General features: G+C 43.8%; 1 protein-coding gene across 1 annotated transcript in view; it reads left to right on the top strand.

Annotated features, from left to right (window-relative positions):
• KIF26B (kinesin family member 26B) overlaps positions 1-25,541 on the top strand; it is a 428,220-nt gene that overhangs the window by 1,980 nt on the left and 400,699 nt on the right. The window contains exon 2 of the mRNA XM_074351720.1: positions 489-890. Coding sequence (XP_074207821.1) covers positions 489-890 — 402 coding nt within the window. The remainder of the gene's footprint in view (positions 1-488; positions 891-25,541) is intronic.

The raw sequence follows: 25,541 nt of genomic DNA, 5'->3' as shown, positions 1-25,541 counted from the left end.
CCTGAAGCCGGGAGAAGGTAAATGAAAGGAGTTACCTTCAGGATCCGGAGGGCTGTACCCTGAATGAATAAAAATCCAGAAATCACAGCCCCCGCCCCCAACCCTGCGATAGCGTTTTCCAGGATCTTAAATCTGGGCTCCTGCTGGGATGGGTGCCGGGTTCAAAAGCGCGGGGAGCTGAATCTTTGGGCTCCCCTGAAGAAACCATTGGAAACCCCTGAGCGAGTGAGTCCCTCTCCTCTTGACCAGAGGAGTTCGCCAGCGCCTGGGAACCCGCGCAGTGGGCACCCGGGAGGCGGGGATTCACTTAAAGACAATTAACTAGACTGATGGAGGCAGATTTGGCCACAGGGCTTGGAGCAGTCCCGAACGCGCGCCCCTTGGCGCTCGGCCGGGCCCTCGGTGGTACGCACATCTCCGGGCAGCCGGACCGGGGCGCCGGTGCCGGCCGCCCTGCGTTCCCTGACACTCGCGTGTCTCTCTCGCAGGTGAATGAAGTCTGCTCGCCCACCAAGCCCGCGGCACCCTTCTCCCCGGAGAGCTGGTATCGGAAAGCGTACGAGGAGTCGCGCGCCGGAAACCGGCCCACCCCTGAGGGCGCGGGTTCGGCCCTCGGCTCATCGGGGACCCCGTCCCCAGGCTCGGGCACCTCGTCGCCGAGCTCCTTCACGGGCTCCCCGGGCCCCGCCTCCCCGGGCATTGGCACCAGCTCGCCGGGCTCCCTGGGCGGTTCGCCAGGCTTCGGCACGGGCTCCCCGGGCTCGGGCAGCGGCGGCGGCTCCTCCCCCGGCTCGGACCGCGGCGTCTGGTGCGAGAATTGCAACGCCCGCCTGGTGGAGCTGAAGAGGCAGGCTCTGAAGCTGCTCCTCCCGGGGCCCTTCCCGGGCAAGGTGAGCGCCGCCGCGGCTGGGGGTTGGGAAACCCGTGGCGCCGCGAGCAGCTCCGCTCGGCAGGGGGCGCGGCCCGGCCGGGTTAGCCCCGGGCCCTGGGGGCGACCCCGCGCCCTTCCTCCGCCAGGCAGTCCCTGGGCCTTAGATAGTGCGTCCATGGTTCCAGGCCTCGCGGTCCACTGGGACGGCCACAGGTTATTCGTTCTGCCCTCCTCCACTCCTTAGAGCGTCCTTTCTGTACCCCCTGAACCCGCCGGCTGTCCTGCTGGACCCGCGCGCTGTTGCCTCCTCCTCCGCCCCACCAGACTCTTTCCGTGGGACCACAGACCTTTGCCGCGTGGCAGGCTGGGGACTCGCTGACACCAGCTACTGGGATTCTTTCGGCCCCTATCCCACCCCATCCCCGCCCTCCCGCTGGGGCGGCTCGCTAGATTTTTCTCCCCATCCCCATCCGTGATCCGTTACAAAAATGTCGGTGGGAGTAGTAAAAGCAGGATGATGTTTACGGAGTGGGTTTTGCCATTGCCTATTTGTGGTCCTTCCTTCCCAGGACTAGCAAGCCAGAAACGCATATTCAAAGTCAGCATTTCCCCCACCCTCTGTGTGTCTGTCTGAGGGCGATTAAGGGGTGAACATCTCCTCGGAGCGGGCCTACCTCCTGGCCGGCTCCAGCACGGAGCACGTTGGTTCCTCCTCCCTAGCAACCCTGACGGCGTTGTGTGTGTCCAGAGCCCCCCAGAGTGTAACACAATGCGGTTGTATTTGCACTGTTGGGCTAAGTGCTATCAAATGGTAATATTTACTCTTTCACTTCAAAGAGTTTTAATCAGTGGTTAGAGAGAAATATCAAGAAAACAGCGTGAATTGCTGTGAAGAATTCTGACAGTTTGTTCAATGGCATTTGCTGATTTATATTTCTATGACTTTTTAAATGACATGTGATTTTGAGTCCAGGAGTTTAGGAATAACTCCTTCTGCTTGCCATTTCTGCTTACCCAAATACACACACACTGATGTTTTCACATGCAAGGGTTATATTAAACAAATACCCACAGAAGTTGTAGAATTTTAAATGTGGGAAACTACCACCAAGAGAATTGGTTTTATGAATCCTGAATTTATCTCAAGAATAATTAACTTGTGGATTGTTGTCAGTATGCCATTTTTGTAGTTGGATAATAAATCTGTCAGGACACCCCAAGAATAAATCTCAGGGACTCTAAAAGCTATTTCACTCTTGCATGCTATATCCTCCGATTTAATAAATACTTCACTCACAGATTTATTTACTCTTTCGATCATTTATCAGTATTCTTTGATTTTCTGCTGCCTTCAAGGCAGTGTGTTAGGCACAGGAATGAATAACAGGTCCTTGTCCACATGGAGCTTATATTTTAACAGAGGACATAGACATTAACCACAAAATGCACAGTTCATAATTTATCTCCATTTGTGGTGAGCACTACAAAGGAAGAGCATGGGGTGCTGTAAGACTGTATAATCAGACTGGACCATCTGATAAATTTTGAATAACCTTGGTTCTTAAAGATATAACATCTGATTTTTGGCAATCCTAAATTGCAGCTTACCAACTTATTCTAGGACATTCTTGAGTACCTGTTCTTACAATAGCTTCTTTGTGTTGTTAAATTCTCCTTGTGTGCAAAGGTAAATGAAAATATATTCTTTTCACAAAAATGGAGGGAGGGAGGGACATCTAGAGGAAGAAGAAGCAAATGTTAAAACCTAAATGCATCCATCATGTGTTGTGGAATCATATGACAAGGCAGATTTTTGGCTTTGTTGAAGCAGCCTGGAAAATTCATTCACAGTGTTGTAGGAGGCAGCTTGATATAATTGCTAATTTTATTTATGTGATGAAAAAAAGTGATACTGGGAAGCTGATGACATTGTCAAAGTGATGGCTCCAAAAGAAACTGTTGGATCTGCGGAACCTCAATGCTCTATACCACCTTCCAGTGATCCAGGCACATCTAGAAAAGAGCTGTCAGTCTTGGGGACAGTCACATTGGGTCACTTTAAGTGCACACATGAAGTTGCCTGGAGTTTGAGATGTGATGTAGTGCAGTGAAATGTGACATTTGGTGCAGGGAGATCACACGACTCAGCCAGAAACAAGGGTGACTTGAATGACTTCATTGTTATTAATGAGGTAGGGGCCAAAAATCCTCTACCTGTCTCTGGGAATAATAATTTTAGGGTTTTTTCTTTTTTTTTTTTAAGCATTAGTACCCTCAGATTAGATAATATTTCCATTATACCTTTAAAGTTTGCAACATTTTAACCAAACAAATGTGTTCTCTAAAGCACCATGGATGGAGGCCCATGTAACTTTAACACAAGGCCTTTCTTCTTCCCAGAGCCAGATTTATGAGCAAACTGTGGACCTCTGGAGCCCTCAGGCACAGAAGGAGTTAAGTTTCATTAAAACAAGAGATGTCATTGTGACTTCAACATGTAGTTCACGCTGAAAAATTAGAGTCTAGAAGATAAAGACATGTTTTGGAGAGATAATTAGCAAAAAAAATCATCTTTGTAATTCACTTAAGATGCTTAACTGTTATTTGAGGGCTCTTTTCTTACATAGAGTATTACATTTTATGAAATAGTATTAAAATTCTCCTAGATAGGCCTTTAAAAGTCAAAGGCAGAATAGCACATTCAGGAACCTTGTTACTTAGGATGGATTTGGTCTAGGTTCTTTCTCCACCACTGATTTATTTTGTGACATTGAGTAAATCAGTTTTCCTCTATTTTTAACTTTCCCAGTGATACACTAAGGAAAAAAAGAGTCAGACTGTTAGAATGTCATAAATAAATATTACTTGCGATAAGCTTTGCAAAGTGCTTCCATTCCCTAAAGATATGAAGGTTGAGAACTATTAACCAGACAAGATTCTGTTAGATTTATGTTTTACAGAATTTAGGGTTTTTTGTACAAAACATGATCCACTTTCAGTTTCTGATTTTGTCAGTATATTTCCCCAAAATATTGCCATATGAATTCTCACACTGTGCCCATTAGTATGTAGCCGGCCCTGTTGAATGCCACCAGTTTGGTCTCAGAGACAGGTGGTTAAGGAGGGGAGGTGGTGTGCTGATGAGCCCACGCAGAGTGTCAGGCTGGTCCCAGGAGATGGACAGTGGCTCTGGTGACCTGAGGAGTGCCCATCCTATGCCGAGCACTCTCAGTACTAGTCATGTGTCCACTGAGGCTTCATGACAGAAGGCAACATGACTTGGAGGTTTCTAGCTCAGATGGCTGGCTGGGTGGGATAGTGTTCACTGAGGCAGGAAATGCAAGGAGATAACAGACTTAGTGGGGAGCTCAGAGAGGCAGAAGATAATGGGTTTGATTGTCCATGCGTTGAGTTCGAGGTTTCTGGAAAGAGAGAGTAGAGGCAGATTTAGGAAGAAGACAGACTCTGGAATGTAGAGCGGGGGCGATTGTGAACTCACCTAACTCTTAATGGTGTTCTGGATCCATCCTTTCAAATAGCAACTCACCTGAGTGAGTCAAGATTTGTGCCTAATGGCAGATTGTAAACCATTCGGATTGACTTTTATTACCTCAGTCTGTAAAAAAGGACTTTTTTGGTTTTGTATCATTTCTTTCCTAGGTCTGGTAAGTGGAAATTGTCAGATAAAACAAAAGAGTGTGCATTTGTAAAGTGCTGGGATTTTAAGTGAAATCAGTCCTTTTACCCATTGTAGTGTTCCAGTGCGTAAATATAAAAACATTTCATATCCATTGGCAAGAGTACCATTCCTGTTTTATACACAGTCAAGGCACCAAGCCAGAAATAGAGGCCAAGGAACGAATCTCCCATTTTTGGACTATCCTAGATCATTCCGATATCTGTGACAGAACTTTTGAATTGACAGTCTCAGCCCCACGAAATATCAGCTCGAAGGAATTCCCTGGAGTAAGCAGAAATGTTCCAGGTTGGCAGAAGGTTATCAGACATCTGTTCATTTCCATATCAATGAAAAGAAATCTTCTTTTATGGAAAAACAGTCCCGAACTACATTCCGAGCTGAATTTTCCCTGATCACATATTCTGGGTCCATTTATGCCCCAGAAATATCAGGAAGATTAGCTGGACATACTGAGAAGAGTGGCAGGAATCACAGAGATGAAAGAAAGGAATTTGTCAGAGGGGTTTAAAGACACCAAACGTAGACTTTAAATAGACTGGGCCCAAGAAAGTCTAGACTTGAGAATATATATATAGTTTTTTTCCCCACTTCCAAAATGGAGGTATGAAAAAATAGCTCTATTTAAAAGGTCCTCTAGAAGCCTTTATAAATAGACATTGCATTTTAAGTACTTATTAATTATAAGAAAATTCTATCTGAAATCTTCTATGCAAACACAGCTATTTTCAGAAAGCTTCAATTGAATCTTTGACATTTTGGAAATATTTTAGATAAAGGATCAACTTATAGATAATATCAGTAATGAAAAAGTCCTGTGACATTTATCATTAAAACTTTCTGAAACATTTTAGGGATTATAAAAACACTCTACCAGTAGAGACATGTGAGCAGTAATCTCTTCTTTAAGGCTTAGCAAGCTGTGGGATAATGGCATTTCATTCTACCAGACTTTTAATTGTGAACCAACATGGTCAGTTTTTATAGTGATTTAATTCACTTTGTAAGAATCCCTGGCCTGTAGTAATTTCTTCCACACTCACTGCAGATAGATAGGATTATTGCATTAGAAATGTGATGTTTTTAATGGCTGAGGCTGCTAATTTGTCAGCATTTGGAAGAGTTAAGGCAATAAAATTTAGGCAACTTAAGTTGCTCTTTGGCATTATATCACAGATCGAACCATTCATCAGCTAATAAAATAATAGTGATGGTGATAATAATGATGATTATAAATGGCTAGCAATTATCGACCTTAGTATGTGCTAAGCACTGTACTAAGACACATAGACACACACACACACACACACACACGCATAAAATCTCCCAGGAAAATGAAGATGAACTTGCTTTTTTTTCTTTACCCTGGAATTCCAGGTGATTGATGTGGTCCAGGTCTCAAAAGGAAGCATGAATAAAGATGCAAGGACAGAGAAATCGAAGAATGCTCCCCCTACAAGCCACTCAGGGTATTACACTATCAGCATGACTGCCTGAGTGGGAGACCCCTTTTTGATGGATTAGGCTATGATTATTTTTCCTGGCAACTTCACTTTCAGGGTGGGGCATAGTGGGAAAAATATGTGGAGGGAAAAATATGTCAAGATCCTAAGCTGAGTAATTTTCTTGGTGGGAATGTATTGGAGAAAAAAAGGAACTTACTTGTCTTTATATTCATGGGGTTGAGACTCCTGTGGTTGGAGGAGAGCTCTGCCACTGGACCCTCAGGGCCATGTCTGCCCGGCTGCCAGGCTCTGCCATTCCGTCCAGGCAGACGCTGCAGATCGGCTGATGTCTGTGAGGGTTCACGGTCTCTTTTCAGGAATGCAAAACTAATTTCCTTTTTACCACTACCTTGACTCACAGACTGATCATAAGACTCTTTCCTTTCCTTTTTTTTTTTTTTCCCTTTATTTTTAAAAAATCTTCTATGTGGTCTTACTGTGGCAAAGAAGCACTGTTTAGAATGGGCTCCCACTGATCTTTCATACTTATATGCACCAATCAGAAATACCTTAAAGGATATTTGTGTAACTGCAAAAGGACTAGGAATACATCTATTCTTAAGAAATATTTATCAAAATCGCAAATCAGTTTGTACCCACTATCCAGTTTACCATTGCCTTTGGGGGTGCACTAGAACCCATGGAAGAAAACTGGACTTTGAATTATGGTTAGATAGGTTGTCTGTTCACCTTTTCCAGGTTTTAAAGGAATTCTCCTGTGTTTTCTTTGAATATTTATAATGTTTCCTTTTTAACAGTTAGATCTCTGATCCATTGGGGGATTATTCTGGTGTATAATGAAAAGTATAGATCAGTTTTATCCTTTTCTAAATGTCTATCCAGTCATCTCCAAACCTTTTATTAAAACACCCAGAGAAAATTCTAATTTGAAAAGATACATGTACCCCAATGTTCATAGCAGTGCTATTTACAATAGCCAAGACATGGAAGCAACCTAAATGTCCATTGACAGATGAGTGGATAAAGAAAATGTGGCATATATATACAATGGGATATTACTCAGCCACAACAAGGAATGAAATAATGTCACTGGCAGCAACATGGATGGACCTAGAGATTATCATACTAAGTGAAATAAGTCAGTCAGAGAAAGACAAATATCATATGATAACACATATGGAATCTAAAGAAGTGACATTAATGAAGCTATTTGCAAAACAGAAAGAGACTCATAGACATAGAAAACAAACATGGTTACCAGGGGGACAGAGGGGAGGGAGGGATAAATTGGGAGTTTGGGATTAGCAGATACAAACTACTATAAACAATAGATAAAGACAAGTTCCTACTGTATAGAACAGGGAAATATACTCAGTGGCTTCTAGTAATCTGCAATGAAAAAGAATATGAAAAGGAGTATGTATTTATTTGCATTTATAACTGAATCACTATGTTGAACACCAGAAGCTAATATAACATTGTAAATCAACTATATTTCAATTAAAAATGGGAGAAAAATGAAATAAATAAACAGCAACAACAAACATCCATCTTTCTCCCATTGATTTGAAATAACCATTATAATGGACCAAATTTTCAGTTGTACTTGGGTTTATTTCTGGACCTTCTGTTATGTTCCACTTACCTGTCTTTTCATGTACCAATTCCACACTATTTTAATTATAGAAGCTTTGTAGCATGTTTTAGTATTTGGTAGGGTTGGCCCTCTCTTTCCCAAATAGTACCTTTGTTTTCTAGTAGTTTCCTGATTATTCTTTCTGACCGTTTGCCCATATTAACTTTAGAATCAACTTGCCCAAGTCCATAAATTTTTTTTAAATTGGGACCATGTTAAATTTATATATCAACCTGGGGAATACTTAGCATCTTTATGATGCTGAATCTCTCCCAAGAACATGGGACATCTTTCCATTTGAACAGATCTCCTTTTCAGCAATTTTAAAGGTTTTTTCCTCATATGGGCTCTGCATATTTTTGGTTAAATTTATTTTTAGGTATTATATCTTTGTTGCTATTATTAATGAGCTCTTCACTTCCATTATCTCTTCTAATGAATAATTGTTAATATATAAGGAGGCTATTAGATTACTCTTACATACTATTACCTTATTAAATTCTCTTAATGTATTCATTAGTTTTAAAATTGGTACTCTTGGATTGTCAAAAGGATTTATCTTCTACAAATACAGGTATCTTCACTCTTTTCCTTTGCTATTTTTATTCCTCTACTAGTTTTCTCTTATTTGTTACATTGATTTATGCCTCCAATACAATATGGTAATGTATGGTGGGCATGTGTATAGTTTTTCTCGTTAAGTAAGATGTTAGCTTTTGGACTGAGGTCTATAATATTTTTTAAAAGTTAAGGAAGTATCCATCAATTCCTATCTTAGTGTTTTTAATCAGGAAGGTGTTTGTCACGTGTCTTTTCAGTATTTAGGGAGATGATCATATGATTTTTCTCCTTAGATTAATATTGTGAATTATTATCATTGATTTCCTAATAATGAACCATCCTTGCATTCCCATAATAAACCCTGTTTGGTCACAATATATTTTTTGAACTATGCTGTTGGGTTCCATTTGCTAATATGTTAGTTATTATTTTTGTTGTCATATTCATATGCCATAAGCATTTTTGGTTCCCACTCATGTACCAGCTACAGTACTATGCCACGTTATAACCAAGATATGAAAAAGACTAAAAATTCCTGCCCTGGAGCAATTCCCAGTCTAGTATTAGAGACAGACAAGGCGCCAAAGAGAGTCCAGTGTATTAAATGCTGGACCATGGGGTGGTACAGGCCACTAGGAAGCACAGAGAGGTGAGGCTTGAGCTGGCTTTGGAAAAACGAGTAGGAGTTCAGCACGTAAACATGGTAAAGCATTAACATTCCAGGCAGAAGGAATAGTGAGCATAAGGCACAAAGAGGTTATGCGTGCTCTACCCTTGGGAACTGCAGTGGGGCATTGCCACCATAGTGCAGTGTGTGCATGGGTGAGTGACAGGCTGGGAAGTTAGCAGGGAGAGCATGAAGGGCCTTGCAGGCTAAAGAATCTGAATATTATCCTGTAGGCCATGGGCAACCACTGAAGGGCTTTCTGGAAGGGAGTGAAGTGATCAGATACTCATTTAAGATAGATTTCTCTGAGGGTGAGAGAGAAGATGGATTGGAAGAGTGGGATCACAGAGCTTAGTGGCCTTAGTGAAGGATGATGCAGACCTGAGGCAGTAGCTGTGGGACTTGGACCTGACAGATCTTGTACCTAGAAAACCCATGACAGGTGGCAGCTGAGAAATGGGGCAGGAGGGAGAGGAGGAAGACGAGGCGTTCTTTCAGGTTTCTGGCTAGGGCAAGTGTGTGGCTCGTGTTGCCATTAATTGAGATGGAGAATATAGGCAGAGAGAGGGCTCCAGTGGGGTCCAGTTGGGGCTCGAGAGTGGATTCAGAGCTGGAGCCATGGATCTGGGAAGTATCATCATGAAGAAGGTGGTGGAATCCACAGATGGGGTGAGCTCTCCATGGAGGCTTTGTAGAGTGAGACAGATAACTGAGTGTGGAGCTGTGGGACCCACTGACATGGAAGGGACAGGCAGCCTGAGAAGCCAGGAAGACAAATCAAGGAGAGGCCAGAAAAGGGGGAGGAAAATAGGAGAAAATGGTCTCATGGAAATGGTGGAGGAGTGTGTTTCAGAAGGTAGAGGTGATATAAGGTCAGATATCTGGAGAGATCAAGGAGGTAAGGACTGAGGTTTCCACTGAATCGGTAAATAGGCGGTCACTGAGGATCTTTGTTAGAAGTTTCTGGCACCCTGGAGAAAGGCAGGCAATGACAATGTGTCCAGGAGTGATGGTGAGGTGGGGACATCTGAGACAGCTCAAAGCTGTTGAGGACACCTAGAGGTTAAGAGAGATTCATTTCCTGAGGCTCTTGTGACCTTAAAAAAGAAGACCTGGGGTCAACAAACGTGGGTGCAAAACCAGCCGCATCACTAAGTGTGTGACGTTGGGCATGGCTTACCCTTTCAGAACCTGCCCATTCTCACCTGTACAACAGGGCGGTGTTGGAGCCCTGCCCGGGTTGTTGTGAGGAACAGGTGAAACTGGGAGATGATTCCCAACATTTACTTTATATTTTATTCCAGTGACTCTCCACAGGAAGTTGAATTTTATGAAAAGATTCCCCATTCATTTCCTTCTCTCTCTCTCTCTCTCTTCCCTGCTTTCCTTCTTTCTTTTTCTCTCTGTCTCTGTCTTTCTTTTTTCCTTTTGCCAGAGGTTTAACACCAACAAGGAAACGCAGTTGTCAGAGAAAGTGGAACCATTCAGCTCATCTCCTTCCCCGTTTCCTCACCTCCAAGTAAACAGAGCATCTCATCCTTACTTATTTGTAGGGTGGCTGCACGGAACGTTTAGAAGAGTTCGGTTGAGGAAAATAGCTACTCCTTTCAGTTGAACCACCATGAATATGGATGGCGATTCTCTGTCCCAGATGGAAAAGCCTCCTTTAAGCCCGCCCCTCTCAGAGGCCCCCCGGGGAGCCCTGCCGACGCCGCGCTTGGCATTTCAGCTCTGGGGAGTGAAGGAGACCAGACGTCCCCCCAGCGACTGCGCATGCGGTGTGCAGATCTGCGCGGCACCAGGAGTTTGGGCTTATCTGCCTCCCAATCCAGTTTTATCTTTCTCAGACAGTTTTCTTTGCAGTTATACGTGGCTGATCCTATCGCAACGATTCCAACCAGACCCGGTGGAGGAGTCTGGAAAGAAAGATACCCTCCCCCACCAAACAGTACTTCCTGCGCGGCTCTCGGAGTCCGCGCTGACCTGGGTCGAGAGCCTTCTTGGAAACTCTTCTGTAGAAAGAGACGATATTCTAATGCTGCTCTGGAGCGGAACATTTCAGAAGGCTCGGGGTAGAGTAAATTATTTTGATAAGTCAGCAGAATTATATCTAAATATATCTTAAATGTTCTAGACTATGTTACAACCGAACGGCTATTTTTTTTTTCAGCTTTTCTGCTTAATGGCATTTAAGCTCAAAAATCATCGTTGATCACAAAAAGTCCTTGTTAAAAGTTTTAGTTCTCCACATAGCACGGTTTTAAAATCTTTGATAGTTCTTACACACAAAATGTCTTTACTTTTAAAGCACGTACTGCAAATAATAAATTTAAATCTACTTTGCCACTATGGGGGTGATAAACGTAAACGTTTAATAATTTCTTATCTAATCTAAGTGCTGTCTGGGATTTGTAATTGCTAACTCAGGATTTTCCCCTCAGATAACATAGGAATTTATAGGGCTTGAGATTTTTCTGTGAAGTAATTCCATCTTTTAATTAGCAGTGATGAACAGCTATACTTTCCCATGAAAATCTATCATCTTATTTATAGTGGTTGCTTTCTTTAGAGTTGTAATCACTACTTCTGTACTCCCTGCTCCATCTAACTGGTGGTTTCATGCAGCAATAGGAGACTTGCTTATTAACTGATTAGAAACCACCACCAACAACAACCCAAAGCTATTGCGCTATCAAACCAAAGACTTATACAGAAAATAAACTGTCGAATTCAGGCAAATGACTAGTAACTGTCTTTGTTTAAGAAAAATCATCACCTGCCCGGTTCAGCTGTGTGTCTTTTGGTTCTGAGCCAAGAGGCCGAAGGAGCGGCCTTGAGTATCTTCCCTGTGGTCCCGCAGCTGTGAACTGTAGCATCACTTGTTTCTGCCAAGCCAGGCTGTGTGGTGCTGGGGGCTGGGGCATGAGGTGGGGAAGGATAGAAAGGTGAGGAATTAGATGGGACAAGAAGGAGGAAGGATGAGAGAGGGTGAGAGAAACAAAATAAAAGTGCAGGTGTGGGGGAGGGTATAGCTCAGTGGTAGAGAGCATGCCTAGCATGCATGAGGTCCTGGATTCAATCCCCAGCACCTACATTAAACAAACAAACAAACAAACAAACAAACAAATAAAAACTTAATTACCTCAACCCTCTCCTCCCTCCAAAAAAATAAATAAAACTAGACTGCTTTTAAAAAGTCATTAAAAAAATAAGAGCATAGGTGGCTGGTAGGCACTGGAGATGTTCAGGTGCAGTCATGCCTCTGGCACTAATTAGCACTGTGGCCTTGGGCAAAGTCACTAGCCAGCTTGTGCTTTATTCCTCTTTTGTAAACCAAGAGAGTAGAGCTGGTGGTCTCCTAACTCCTTCCAAGCCTGCGAGTCTCTGAAGCTGGAGAGAAGCTCCAAGACTTCATGGAGCCCAGTCCTGTTCCCCAAATTCTAGAGGGATGTGCTTGACAAAGTCCTCAATGGATTTCTGGCTGAACCAACCTGAAGCTGTTCTGTGGGTTATCGTATTTGTGGAAATCCCACCTCCACCAGCCAAGGTGTGTCCCTTTTGTTTGTCCACTCAGGCGAATGTCCTTGCTGGCTCTGCCATGGCCTTTGGAATTTGGATCATAAATTGACTGACAAGATTCTTCCTGCTTCTTAAATGAAGCTGTTTATTGCCTTCTTTATTTGTAAACAGAAATAAACTTGGGCAAACAAAAACAATTGATTTTATAAGAGCAGTTTGGTAAGAAGGGATGTTTGAGAAAAAGTATTGCCTTAGATATAAAGAATGCTTATAGTTAGTCTTCCACTAAAAAGTCTGCCATATTGGTTAGGATTTAGAAATTATTTATGGGGATTTCATCTTGGGTAGCAATGTAGAAACACCAGAATTCCAAACATTCATCATTCTTAAAAAAATTCTACATCTCAATTTTTTTGAAAGCCTTTTGGCCGCCTTTGATTTCTCTCTCTCTCTCTCTCTTTTTTTTTTTTCCTTCTCCTTCAAATGTCTGGCCAAGGCCATAATTATTTGGACCAGTACTAACAAAGCCCACGCCCATGACTTGGGTGTAATAATCCTGTTGTTCGGATGCTGTGGTCTGCAGAGGAGATGGCAAGTAGCTGAAGCGGAGTCAGCAAGGTCCACTCAGGTCTTACTACTTTTATTTCTCGTCTTTAGCACTAGCCCAGGTTGCCTCTTTAAACTGTCTAGTTCCTGTGAAATGTTTCCCTAACTCTTCTTCCAAGTACAATAATTTATATTTGTAGTGTAGTCTCAAAACAACTCAGGGAGCGCAGATATTAAAAGCAGAACTTCATTTGGCCTTTCTCAGCCCAGAGCACATTAGGACTGAGGCGGGATGCAGTGGGTGCAGGCACAGAGCAGACGACCAGCAGAAACGCCCCTTGTTGCTTCTTTTCTTGCACTGGGTTCTCTGCATGCGCCCTAAGGGAGCACTAACAGCGTCCTGCAGCCTGGCACACCCTCTGTGTGTCTTCCTTGATTATGTTCTCAGATACCGTATCCTTTATTTCTCCCCGTGTTCTTTCCCCCCAAATTTATTCACGTAATTGTGAAATTTCTAGGGAGGAGTCTTACTAATGGGCTGTGTGTGCATGCTTGTGTGTGCACGTGTGTGTGCGTGTGCACACTTGGCAGGAGCCCTCCAGGAAGCCTACAAGTTGATGACACGGTAGACATCCTGTCTCAGGTTTCAGACATTGTTAGGCTGAAGCTTTTATGGGAGGTCAAGGCAGCTAATAAAGTGGGGTGTGCAATTAAAGGGGCATTCAGCACAGAAGGATGGCTAACTGTCTAGCCGGCTGGGAGTGGAGGGAGGGTTGACAGCTGCAAGTCTGCTAATGATGGCTTTACGAGCATTTTTTGCAGCCAGGGTGGTAAATGTAATACAAGGGCATGGTTTTAATGTGCCTCATCAGCTCTCTGCTTCCTGTGTGAGGCATCCACTCTGGGAAGGAAGTTGCTGGTTGTGGGCATTTTTGTGGTGGTAGTTTGTACTAATTTACTTTTTTTTTTTTTATGGGGGACTCGTTATTAGTGATTCTCCATAATGTCCCTTGATGGTGGTCGGGAAGGAGATTTCGGCGATGGCCAGGTGTAGAAGGCTTGCCCTGGGCTCCTGACTCTCCAGCAGGTTCTAATAGGATTTATTTATGTGGTTCTTTTGCCCAGTGGAGCTCCTTGGCTCTGAACCCTGGGAGCACAGTCATCGTATCTTACTAATTTTACCCAGGAGACTGTAATTATTATTTTTAATTCTTATTTTTCATTGGAGTGTAGTCAATTTATAGTGTTAGTTTCACGTGTACAGCGAAGCGATTGACAGTAATTATTTTTTGAATACACAAATTTCCCCCAAATTTCTGGCCTTTTGAAAAGAAATTCTCCCTTCCACTGCTGTGTCATGAAAACATCACTGGGGATGAGGGAAGATGACAGAGGAGGGGGGCTGGTGGTGTATGAGGGGTGGGAGGTGATGCCTTGGTTAGTCCTGGGCAGTGGCGGGATGCTGGGAACTCCACAGGGTCAAAGAGTACAAACATCTCCTTCACCTGAGTGGGTCTTGTTCTGGGTATCTATGGGTTGGCTAGTTTGGAGGGCCTTGAATTTCTTGTTAGTTGGTAAATCCTTGATTTTGCTCAGCTTAATGCGGTTGCATTCCCTTCTAGTCTAGCAGAATAAGAGAAGGTGGGAATGCTCACTGGACGCTTAGATTGAGGTCCCAGCTATTCAGGGAGGAAACTTATTAGCACTGTCAGAACTAAACTGAAAGGGCAGCTTGCGGCCACTTCCCCAGACACTGGCCCCTCAGATTTAATATCTCCCTTCATCTGATAATTGATATGGCTCAGCTGATGCTGCACTGCCTCCACTGCTTGGTGAGATGGTGACTTGTGATCACATCCAGGATGGAGGAGGGTCTGGAATAATAAAGGAATCCTCTCCCATTAAAGGCTTGAAACTGCCTCCGTTTGAAGTGAGAGGGGAAATGCAGTAGGCTGGTTTTGACTCATTCAATGCAGAGTAACAAGGAAGCAGGGTGGGTTTTTCCATTAGACATTAACGGGGTCATGCTAGTTTTGGAAAGAAAGGGAATTGTGTTCACTGCTCCATTTAAGAGCACCCATTAGTATCTTTTTAGTAGGATCATGTGCTTTCTAAACCCTCTTTGTAATTCTCACATAGGGCCAAATTCAACATAATAGGTCAATTTAAATGAATGCCATTAATTTTCAACATTGCACATCACCTTTACTCCTGGAAACTTCAGAATATCCTTTTTAATCATTAGCATTTTATAATCATAGGACAAGAGCATAGATGGAACCTTAGAGGTTATGTGGCATTGCATTACTTTTGTAACTAAAAGCATGGTTCTAGGTGCCAGACCATCTGGGTTTGAATCTTTGTCATTTATCAGCTCTTGAACTTGAAGGACTTACTGCTTTTTGCCTCAGTTTCCTCACTTACATAATGGTGTTAATAGTTGCTTCATAGAGAACTGAGTAGTCATTTTTCCAAAGAGGACATGCAGATGATCAACAAGCAGATGAAAAGATACTCAACATCACTAATCATTAGGAAATGCAAGTCAAAGCAATGACCTCACACCTGTCAGAATGACTGTCATCAAAAAGAACACAAATAATAAATGTTGGTGAGGAAGTTGAGGAAAGGGAACCCTTGTACAGTCTTAATGGGAATTGGTGCAGCCACTGTGGAAAACTGTGGCGGTTTCTCAGAAAACTAAAAACAGAGTTACCATATGACCTAGCAATTCCACTCCTAGATATATGTTAAAAAACACTAATTTGAAAAGATACATGCATCCCAATGTTCATAGCAGCATTATTTACAATAGCTACGATATGGAAGCAACCTAAGTGTCCATCAACAGATGAATAGATAAGATGTGGTATATATATATACAATGGCATACTACTCAGTCATAGAAAAGAATGACATTTTGCCATTTGCAGCAACATGGATGGGGTTAGAGGGCATTATGCTAAATGAAATAAGTCAGACAGAGAAAGATAAATACTATATTGTATCACTTACATGTAGAATCTAAAAAATATAACAAACTAGTGAATATGACAGAAAAAAAGCAGACTTCCAGATACAGAGAACAAACTAATGGTTACCAGTAGGGCGAGGGAAGGGGGGAGGGGCAAGATAGGGGTAGAGGATTAAAAGGTACAAACTATTAGGTATAAAATAAGCTACAGTATATATTATACAACATGCGGAATATAGCCAATACTTTATAATAACTATAAATGGAATATAACCTTTTAAGATTATGAATCGTTATATTATACATCTGTAACATATAATATTGTACAGCAACTATACTTCAATTAAAAATGCATTTAAAAAATAAAAAAATAAACTTAACCATCAGAAAAATAATTGCTTCATAGGCATGTTTTGTCTGGCATATAGTAGGCACTCATTAAATGTTTATATCCAAACTGCCATCTTACAGAAAAGTAAAACTTACATATCTAGATGGTGATCTCTTGATTCCAGAATCCATTCCACATAATTAATATTCAGTTTATTCATTTTTCATTCTCTCATCATCCCTCTCTCTGTCCATCTATCTATTCATCTGCCTGTCCAACATTTCTTTGGCCTTTACCATATAGGTATGTGGTCCTGGACTTGGTGCTGAAGATAGAAAGATGGTTAAGACACAGTCCTGCCCTTGGGTCCCTCACAGTCTGGTGGGTGGGGTGGGTGCAGAAGCGAAGTGCTGAGTGTGGAGTTGGGGGCACATGGCAGAGCAGCCTCCACTGCTCCAGGCCACTGTACTAGATGTTACCACTTCCTTTTCACAGCACCCCTTAAAGAAATGTCATGGCAGGATGTGGAGTGGGATGAGATGGTTTCCTAGAAGAGATAACAGCTGAGTTGAGGCTAATACAATGAGTAGGAATTGGTGAACAAAGGTTGAGGAAGGTGAGGCATTCCAAGGAATCTCATAAAGGAAGAAGAAGCCTTGAGGGTCTGCCCGACCCCTGAGAAATGCAGTATTGCCAGATATAAGGTGTCCAAAGAGGGAAGCCAACCACATTGCCTTCATAAAGGGTTCAATGACAATGTTAGATTTCTATACCAGTTTTAACAAATGATACTATGTAATACATCCAGATAGCAATATAACACCCACATTCATAACAGCATTATTTATAAGAGCAACCCAAGTGTCCATCAATGGACGAGTGGATATACAAAATATAGTATATGCACACAATGGAATATTATTCAGCCTTAAAAAGGAAGGACATTCTGACACATACTACAACATGGATGAACCTTGAGGACATTACGCTAAGTGGAAATAAGCCAGTTACAAAAGGACAAATGCTGGAATATCCCACTTTTATGAGATACCTAAAGTTGTCAAGTTCATCGAGACAGAATAGTGGTTGCCAGGGGCTGAGGGAAGAGAGCATGGAGAGTTCTTGCTTAATGAGTAAGGAGTTTCAGTTTGGGAAGATGAAAGAAAGTTCTGAAGATGGATGGTGGTGATGATTGCACACCTATGAGAATGTACTTAATGCTACCAAACTGTATACCTAAAAATGCTTATAATGATAAATACTGTGTATTTTACCACACACACACACAGAGCACACACTGTGTCACAAGAGATGTGTTTGAGGGACGAGATTTCCCTGTGAGCTGCCTGATCAGGGAATACTGCATCCAGTAAGGGCTCCCGAAGGGTAAAAGTGGTAACATTGGTCATCTAACCACCTGATGCTTCTAAGCACATTATGCGCAGTATCACATTGAACCCTCACAACCACACTGGGACTGGGGAACGGTTACTGCCCCCACTTTATAGGTGAGAAACCTCAATGAGGTTAGGCGTCTGGAACAGTGTCCTTACCTCCTCCTCACCCCCTGGGCTGTGCTGCCTTCCTGTGAACCCCATTACAGTCCCTCGGGGGAGAGGGGAAGATAGTGCAGAAATGGGTCAGATGAGTGGCTGTGAAGGGATGCAGGAATGCCCTCCTACACTTCTCTTTTCTCTTCCACTTACCTTCTCAGCAGAGGACTGGCCGCGGCGGCCAGGAGCCCGTCAGCTCCTCCCCCAGCGCTTGCTGTGGGAGGGCATGTGTTGTGGGTGGGACCCACATGACTCGGTTCTGCGGGAACTAGTGCAGAGCAATTGTTTTATTTGTGCCTGTAATCATTTGAAAAGTCTTATACCAGTGGTTATCATCACTGGATAAACATATGAAGTTGGCAAATAAATCTTTGTGGACACCACTTGAAATGGTTCCCTGCAGAACAGTTATTAATGCATTACTATCATTGCATTGCGCATTTTGCAGGAAAATCCAAAAGTAAATGACTTATTAGCTCTTGGGTACTTGACAGCAGCATGTTCAATGGCAACGTCACTTTCCCAAATTTGCCGACACATTTTGTGTGTATTGCTTTTTTGGCATTAGGCCAAATGGACCCTTTGAAAGATCAAGTAAGTTAATAAAACCTTATATTTATATAGCTGCTTTCTTGAAGTTACTGTAGTGGGCCTTTGCAACTTTTCCCTTCTTTCTTGCAGCCTCCTTTTAAGGAGTGTCATACTAGCTATAGGGTAGTCTGTCTTAAATTGATTTAATAGGTGAAAGAAAGAGAGGCCAACAAACTTTTTTCCCCTTCCACTCAGCACCTATGTGTACAGCATCTGCTTTGTGCCAGTCACTGTTCTAGGCCCTGGACTCTGGATCAGTGTCACCAGCGAGCTCTGGTCAGAGCCTGAGTCCTTCCAGCCCTTTTCTGGAGCAGTGCTGCTTTGAGCTTGTGGGATTTTAGGGGTTATTGAAATACCTGGTTTTTTTTTTTTTTTTCTTTTTTTTTTTTTACAGGTGTCTGATACTTTGCAGGTTGAGGAAAGGGAGTTTTATGATAGCATAACATACCTGACGACTGCCCACAGATGAGGAGCCACAGCCATCAGACCGTAAAGTTCCTAAACTTTTCTTGCAAAGGATCCCCCAAGCCATTCTCATGGACTTAGGCTAATTGGGCCTTTCTTTTGGGGGCCCATTGCACATTCCTTGTTGCCTTTCCCACAAGGATGAAAAGCTAGAACAGTGCCTTTTGTCTTAAGCAAGGCCGTAGATGGTACAGTAACTGCTTTCAGATGCTGCTGATGTGGCCCACATTCAGTATTGTGACCCAGAGGTGAAAGGCTACATACTCCATTACAACTCAGGGCCAATCAGCCTCCAGACTGCAGCGCATTTCAGCAGAGAAAGGAAGCAGGATAGGGTGACATACATAGGTAAATCCAGGAATGGAGCTTCAGTTTCTAGCGATGTTTTTGTAAAAGGCATAACCTATGTTAACGTTAAAAATGTCAATGATGTAATCCTACATCCCTGGAATATAGGCTGCATATGGCTAAAATCTATGTGCATATTATATGTGAACCTATAGAGTGTTTATATATGTGAATTACAAAGTTCCTGGGTTCTGATTCTTTTTTTTTTTTTTTTTCCTTTTCTCTGCTACAATTTTGAGAAGGGATGAAATCCTAGTTAACATTGTTTAGCTCCACCAAAAAATGAGTGCTTGCCCGAAATAATCTTAGAAGGTTGAGACTCATTTCCTTTCCAGGTCTCAGAACCTAGTGTTGGGCCTCATTCACTTTGGGTGGTTGGTGGGTCTTCTGTGCTGGGAACATGATGATGTTGGATGACTCAGCTGAGGTGACGACATGAACACAGAGGCCTGGAACAGGGAACTTGGAAGAGGGAACTAAATTGGAGGCAGGGCTGCCCTTTTATTTTGAGGTCTTAGGTGGCTCCCTCTACAAATGCCAACCAAGGGCAAGTTTCCATTGGCTGAAATCCTTTGAGATGCTGTCAAGTAATGATTTGAAAAAAAAAAAGTAACAAGAATTAAAAGGTATACTTTTGTGGCAAAGTGTAGAAAGTCAGAGTCCAGCCATGATTTAAGAATAACAAGGAGGTCACAATCCAAGTTTGGAGGTCTCTTTCACTGTATTAGTGTTTCCTCAAAAGCCTCTTTTTGTTTGCTCTGGTTCTGATTGTTTTCTCTTCCTGTCTGCAGTTAAAACGGAGAGCCGTAAGCATGGAAACATGATTTTATTTCAAGCGGTGAAATTTTATTCTGAGAAATTCCACCTCACTGTTTATTCCCTGTGAGACATTGGCATTGGTTTTCAAAAAATATTTGTTTGGGAAGAAATAGTTTCAGCTCTGTTAGGTCATATCAGAATTACTAGTAAGCAGAATGGCATAGTCTATGGAAAGGGACCAGAGAAGTTCAGGAAAGATGCATCCTGTGGGCCAATCATAGGATTTTGTTTCTTTCTCTTTCTGCATCCCAGCTGGCATCCAGGGTCCTTCTCCCCTGCTTTTCTTGTGTGTTTGCTGGAGTTGGTCCTCTCTCCAGGAGCCAAAAATCCCTGGGCCTGGCATGGTCTGCACCCACCCCTGTTCATTCCCTTGAGTAAGCTGCACACTCAATGTGGGGCTGGCAGTTGAAGCAGCGAGACAGGAGGAAAGGGGACAGGGCACGACCTTTAAAAGAATGACATAACAATTGAAGATTCAACTTCCAGTAGACCTTGAGGCCCAAGATGATGGGAGATCTGACTTCTAGTAGACCTTGAGCTTCATTATATGCTCACTGTAATATATTAGCATGGTAAATGGCACTCCCACAGGCTCCATGACAGTTCTGAGATTGACCTTAAAAGGTCAAAAAGTGGTCAGTGGCCCAATTCCTGGGAATCCCCACCACTTCCCCTAAAGTAGTTGGAAGAATCCTCCCACTTGTTAGCATATGATTTTACTGGGCCCCTAAAACCCGACCATCCTCACATCTCGTGGCCAATCTCATTTTCCTAGACAACCCCATGCTCTGAGGCCGCCGCCTCTTGCCTCTCGAGGTAGCCTGCCTTCTGCCTATGGAGTGGGTTATCCCAAACCTCTGACTCTCTCTCGCTCTGTAAGACAGCCTACACTCTGTCTATGGAGTGTGCATCTCTCTGCATAAATCTACTTTTACTCAACTATGGCTCGCCTTGAATTCTTCTCGCTCTTGAATGTTTTCCTGCATGAAGCCAAGGACCCTCACTTGGTGGGGCACTTCCCAGGGACTCGCCTGAGACCTGGGACACGGCCATCCTCCCACGCCCCATTTTCCTGATCAGAAGGTGCAGAAGTTCCTGACGGGTGTTGTATAATGAGTCATATGTTGGCTACCCCCGCCAAGACACCAGATGAACGTGGGCGTCTGGTCCAGCTCTTTCATGCTCTTTCCTGCTCAGTATAAGGGCTTCAGGGACACCTGGTGTGTCAAATCCTCCTACTAACTGTGCCTTCAGCCACAGTGGAAGGAGTATGGCTGACAGGGTGGGCCAGTAGGTGATGGGTCTCTGAATTCCAGATGATTCTTCCTGTGACTTCTGTAGGTCATGAAGTGTTTAACACTCTTCGGTACTTTTGTGAATAGGTGGTTTGCAGAGAGCTCTGCATGGACACACAGGAGTGTGGCCATTTCCTCTATTTTTAAAAGAAATATAACTGTCTTTATAGAGTCCCTAAGTCCCTCTAAGGAAACACTACCTTAAGAGTGGTTCTAAGTAACCCTAGTTAGGGCTTTTTGGGGGGGAAGAGGACTGTGGAGTGTCAAACTTGTGAAGAACCTGGGCTGTTGTGGGTGCATTTTAACATGACAATGCAAATGGCTGACACTGATGATTGGTCCTGGGGGCAGCTGGGAGAGCCAGGCGGCCTCCTGGCATCCTCCTGGCCCTTGTGTGAACGCCATCTCTGTGGCGCCATCATTCTCCTCACCTCCTATGGCATGAAGGGTAGGATTCAGGGCCGTTTGGTTTTGATTTGCTTGCCTATGTGTGTGTGTGTGTGTGTGTGTGTGTGTGTGTGTGTGTGTTTGCCCCCTGCCTCCTGGTGATGGGTGATGGCGGCGGCTGGGCCTGTTTCTGATTAGCACAGAGACCCTTCAAAAGAGAAAAGCGCTCTACAGAACCTCCGGAACCCGCAAGTTTAATGACCAGTGCTCTTAGCTGCAAAGAGGAAAGACTCGCTGTGGGGGATTAGCTTTTTGCCTCGAGAGAAGGCAGAGGGGTTACATGAAGAGCAGGGTAGGGATGGGCCAGGGGCGGCTTCCACTTGGGAAGGGGAGCCTGCACATGGAGGCGGTGGGGCAGCAGGGAGCTCTGTCTCCGGCGGGAGATGGAGGAGCCTGGCATTTGCTGGAGTTTCTGGGCAGAGGCTATCTTATCCATTTGGGGGGGGGGTCCCATATGGAGGTCGAATCTCACCACTTCTGCACTGTTCCAGGAGGGAGGCCTGTGCACCAGCATGCTTTCTTAAGCCTCTGATTCAAATGATTCTAAGAACATTCAGGAAATATCTAGAGAGCCTACCATGTGCTGGGCATTGCATTAGGAGCTGGAACTTTCAGGTACAGCCAGATACTAAGTCTGACCCTGGAGTTGTTTTCCTGGGTTTGGGGCTGCATTTTAAAATAAGAAGAGCAATGTCCTTACAGCTTTGGTTTCTGTCCAAGTGCTTTTTTCTCAGTCCTTTCAGGGAGCAGAGTTTTGGGCTGTCCCTGTAGTCAGCAATCTCCTGGTATTCTTTATTCTAAATTGTTTCTTTTTTGATTGTGATAAAATGTATGTGACATAAAATTTACCATCTCAACCATGTTTAAGGGTACAGTTCCATGACATGTGTTCACGTGTTGTGCAACCGTCACCACCATCCCTCCCCAGAACATTCTCATCTTCCCAAAGTGAAACTCTGAACCCAGGAAACAACTCCCTGCTCTGAGTTATTTTAACATAAAATAGCGTTTGGAACACTCCGGAGAATGCTGTAAGGAGACAGACCCAAGACTTCATTAAGACTATCATCCACCTGTTCATTCCTGGAACATCTGTTAAGCTCCATATGTGTGCTCTGCACCATGTGTCACGTGCTACAAATTCAGAAACAAATGAGACCCAGACTTGGGTCTCCAGAGGTTTACCGACTCAACACATAGGGGAGACAAGAGTGTACCCAAGTGCCCAGCCTGTTAGGAAGGCTGTGGGGCAAGTGTGGACGGTGGAGGGGACAGCCAAGGCGGTGTCAGGAGGACCACGGTGGACCCCTGATCCGAGCCTCCATGGACAGGCAAGTGTTGGCCTTGACGACAGGGCAGGGAGGGCATTGGGAGAGCAGCAGTGTGGAAGCAGTGGGCGGGAAGCACGTGGAGCCTCCTGTGTGCGGGCGTGGGGGCGCGGCGGAGATGAGGGTGAGCACAGGGTGCGGGTCCTCCTGGGTCTGGCTGAGGAGCGGACTGCACTTTAAGTGAGAGCTCAGATCTGTGCTCTAGGATTATCTCTAGCTGCATTAAGTAGAAGAATTGGAGGGGTGCAAGACCTCAGCGAACGCGGCAAGAGACTATGGTGAGACTTTAAAGGAATATCTTGCCTTTGAGACATTTGTTTTCCCTGGCACTTTTGTTTTTCTTTGAAATATTTTGAGGATGTCAGACCCTCCCCGTTTCTAAGAGTGGGAGGGACTCGTGTCTCCTGAGTTTGAATATTCAACTTTAGATGCTGGAGGTTGTAGAGAGCAGTGGCTAAGAGAGGGGATTTGCAGGCATTTTAAAAAACGTACAGATCTGCTCCTGCAGTCCCGGCGCTGTGTTCCTTTTTCTGCCCGAGGTTAGGTGTGCCGTTCCTGGGCCAGTGGTCACCATGGAAATGGTAGGAAAGGGAAATAGAAAGAACCCACCCGCAGAACTGGTCACACACTTGCTCATAGCCATACCAGCACTTGGGGACCTCTGGAGTCAAGGAGCAGATTCTTTTCTCTATTGTGGGGAAGGGGGTGTAGGGGGGAGCCTGCCCTCCCCTCCCCCAGCCCAGCCTGTCAGACGCGGAGAGGCTGAGCCGCCGAAATCATTGTGCCTCGGCTCTCAGCCATCTTTCTACATTAAAGTTTCTTCTCTTTATCCCTTTCACACGCAAATTCAAATCCTTTTTTCCTTTTAAATCACTTTTGTGCTGTTTAACCTCTTTACCCTGATTTCCCCCCTCCGGTCTCGCTCCTTTTAGAGTCGTTTCCCGCTAATGGATCACCTGGATAAGATTGCCCCTGGCTTTGTGAGAGTAGCAATTAGCGCTCACCCGGAGAAGGCGGCGCTCGGTTGCTCGGCGGCCTTGGTGTGGAGGATGGATTGGGCCTGACTGCTTTCATCTGAAAGTAGGTTATCGATTAGCACGGATGCCAATTTACGGCGCGGCTCAGCCAACCCCTCTTGATCTCATTATGGTGTAAATTTTCAAGATTGTATCACATTAGCTCAGGAGAATTCAGGAGAGGAAAAATGCACGAGTTAAAAAAAAAAGGCCACAAGAAGATGAATATTTCCTTTATTACATTATAATCCAGATAAAAATGAACATGACTTCACCTGGTGATGTGGGGGTGTGTGTGTGGAGGTGAGTTGGTTATAGGGTGACAGCCCGCAACAGGTTTTAAAGTACTTGACGTTTTGATCTCTTCTTTTGATTCCCTTTAGAATTGATTTTTCTTGGAAATTATGATTTTAGGGAAGAGACAAGACTTTTAGGTACATTCGCTATGGCAAGATTCTCCTGGTCTCAGCTTGAGACACTGAGAGGGCAGAGGAGGGGGTGCCCGCCATCGTGGGCCGCCGGCTCATGCTGCTTGTGTAGGCCAGACAGTTTGTGTGTAAGGCCAGGCTGTTGGACAAGGAGGGACGTGAGATTGTTCTTTTTTGGTTTTCTAAGAGCTTTATTAAGAAACTGTTTACATGCCAGAAAATCCACCTGTTTTAAATGTACAAATCAAGTGGGTTTTAGTATGTTTCCAGAATTTTGTAGCCATCAAATTTAGAATATTTCTGAGACTCCGGAAGGAAATATTGTATCCATTGTCAGTCACTCCCCATTTTCATCCTTCCAGGCACAGGAAACTGCTAATCTACTTTCTGGGCATTTCATATACATGGAATCATACAGTATATGGTATTTTGTGACTTACAGTGTTGTCAAGGTTCACCAGGTTGTAGCATGGATCAGAACGTCATACCTTTTTATTGCCAGATAGTATTCCTTTGTGTAGATAAGCACGTGTTATATATCCAGTCATCAATTGTTGGACATGTGGGTCATTTCCAGCTTTTCGCTGCCATGAAAAACATTGTTATGAATATTTGTGTATCAGCCTTTGTGTGGACAAAGGTTTTCTTTTCTCATGGGTCGATACCTAGGAGTGGAATTGCGGGTTCTTACGACAACTCTATGTTTAACATTTTGAGAAACTTCCAAGTTGTTTTCCAAAGTGGCTGTACCACTTACATTTCCACCAGCAACGGGTAAGGATTCCTGTCTGCATTCTCACCAGTAGTTGTTATTGTCTGACTTTTTGATTCTAGTGGGCGTAAAGAGGTATCGCGTGGTGGTTTTGATTTGCATTTCACTTATGACTAATCAAGTTGAGCATCTTTTCATGTGTTTATTGACCACTCAATATGTTTTCTTTGAAGAAATGTCTAATCAAATCCTTTGTCCGTTTTTAATTGGG

Source organism: Camelus bactrianus, chromosome 23, assembly GCF_048773025.1.
Source record: "Camelus bactrianus isolate YW-2024 breed Bactrian camel chromosome 23, ASM4877302v1, whole genome shotgun sequence".
NCBI classification, from domain to species: domain Eukaryota; kingdom Metazoa; phylum Chordata; class Mammalia; order Artiodactyla; family Camelidae; genus Camelus; species Camelus bactrianus.
This window is presented reverse-complemented; position numbering and strand designations above follow the sequence as displayed.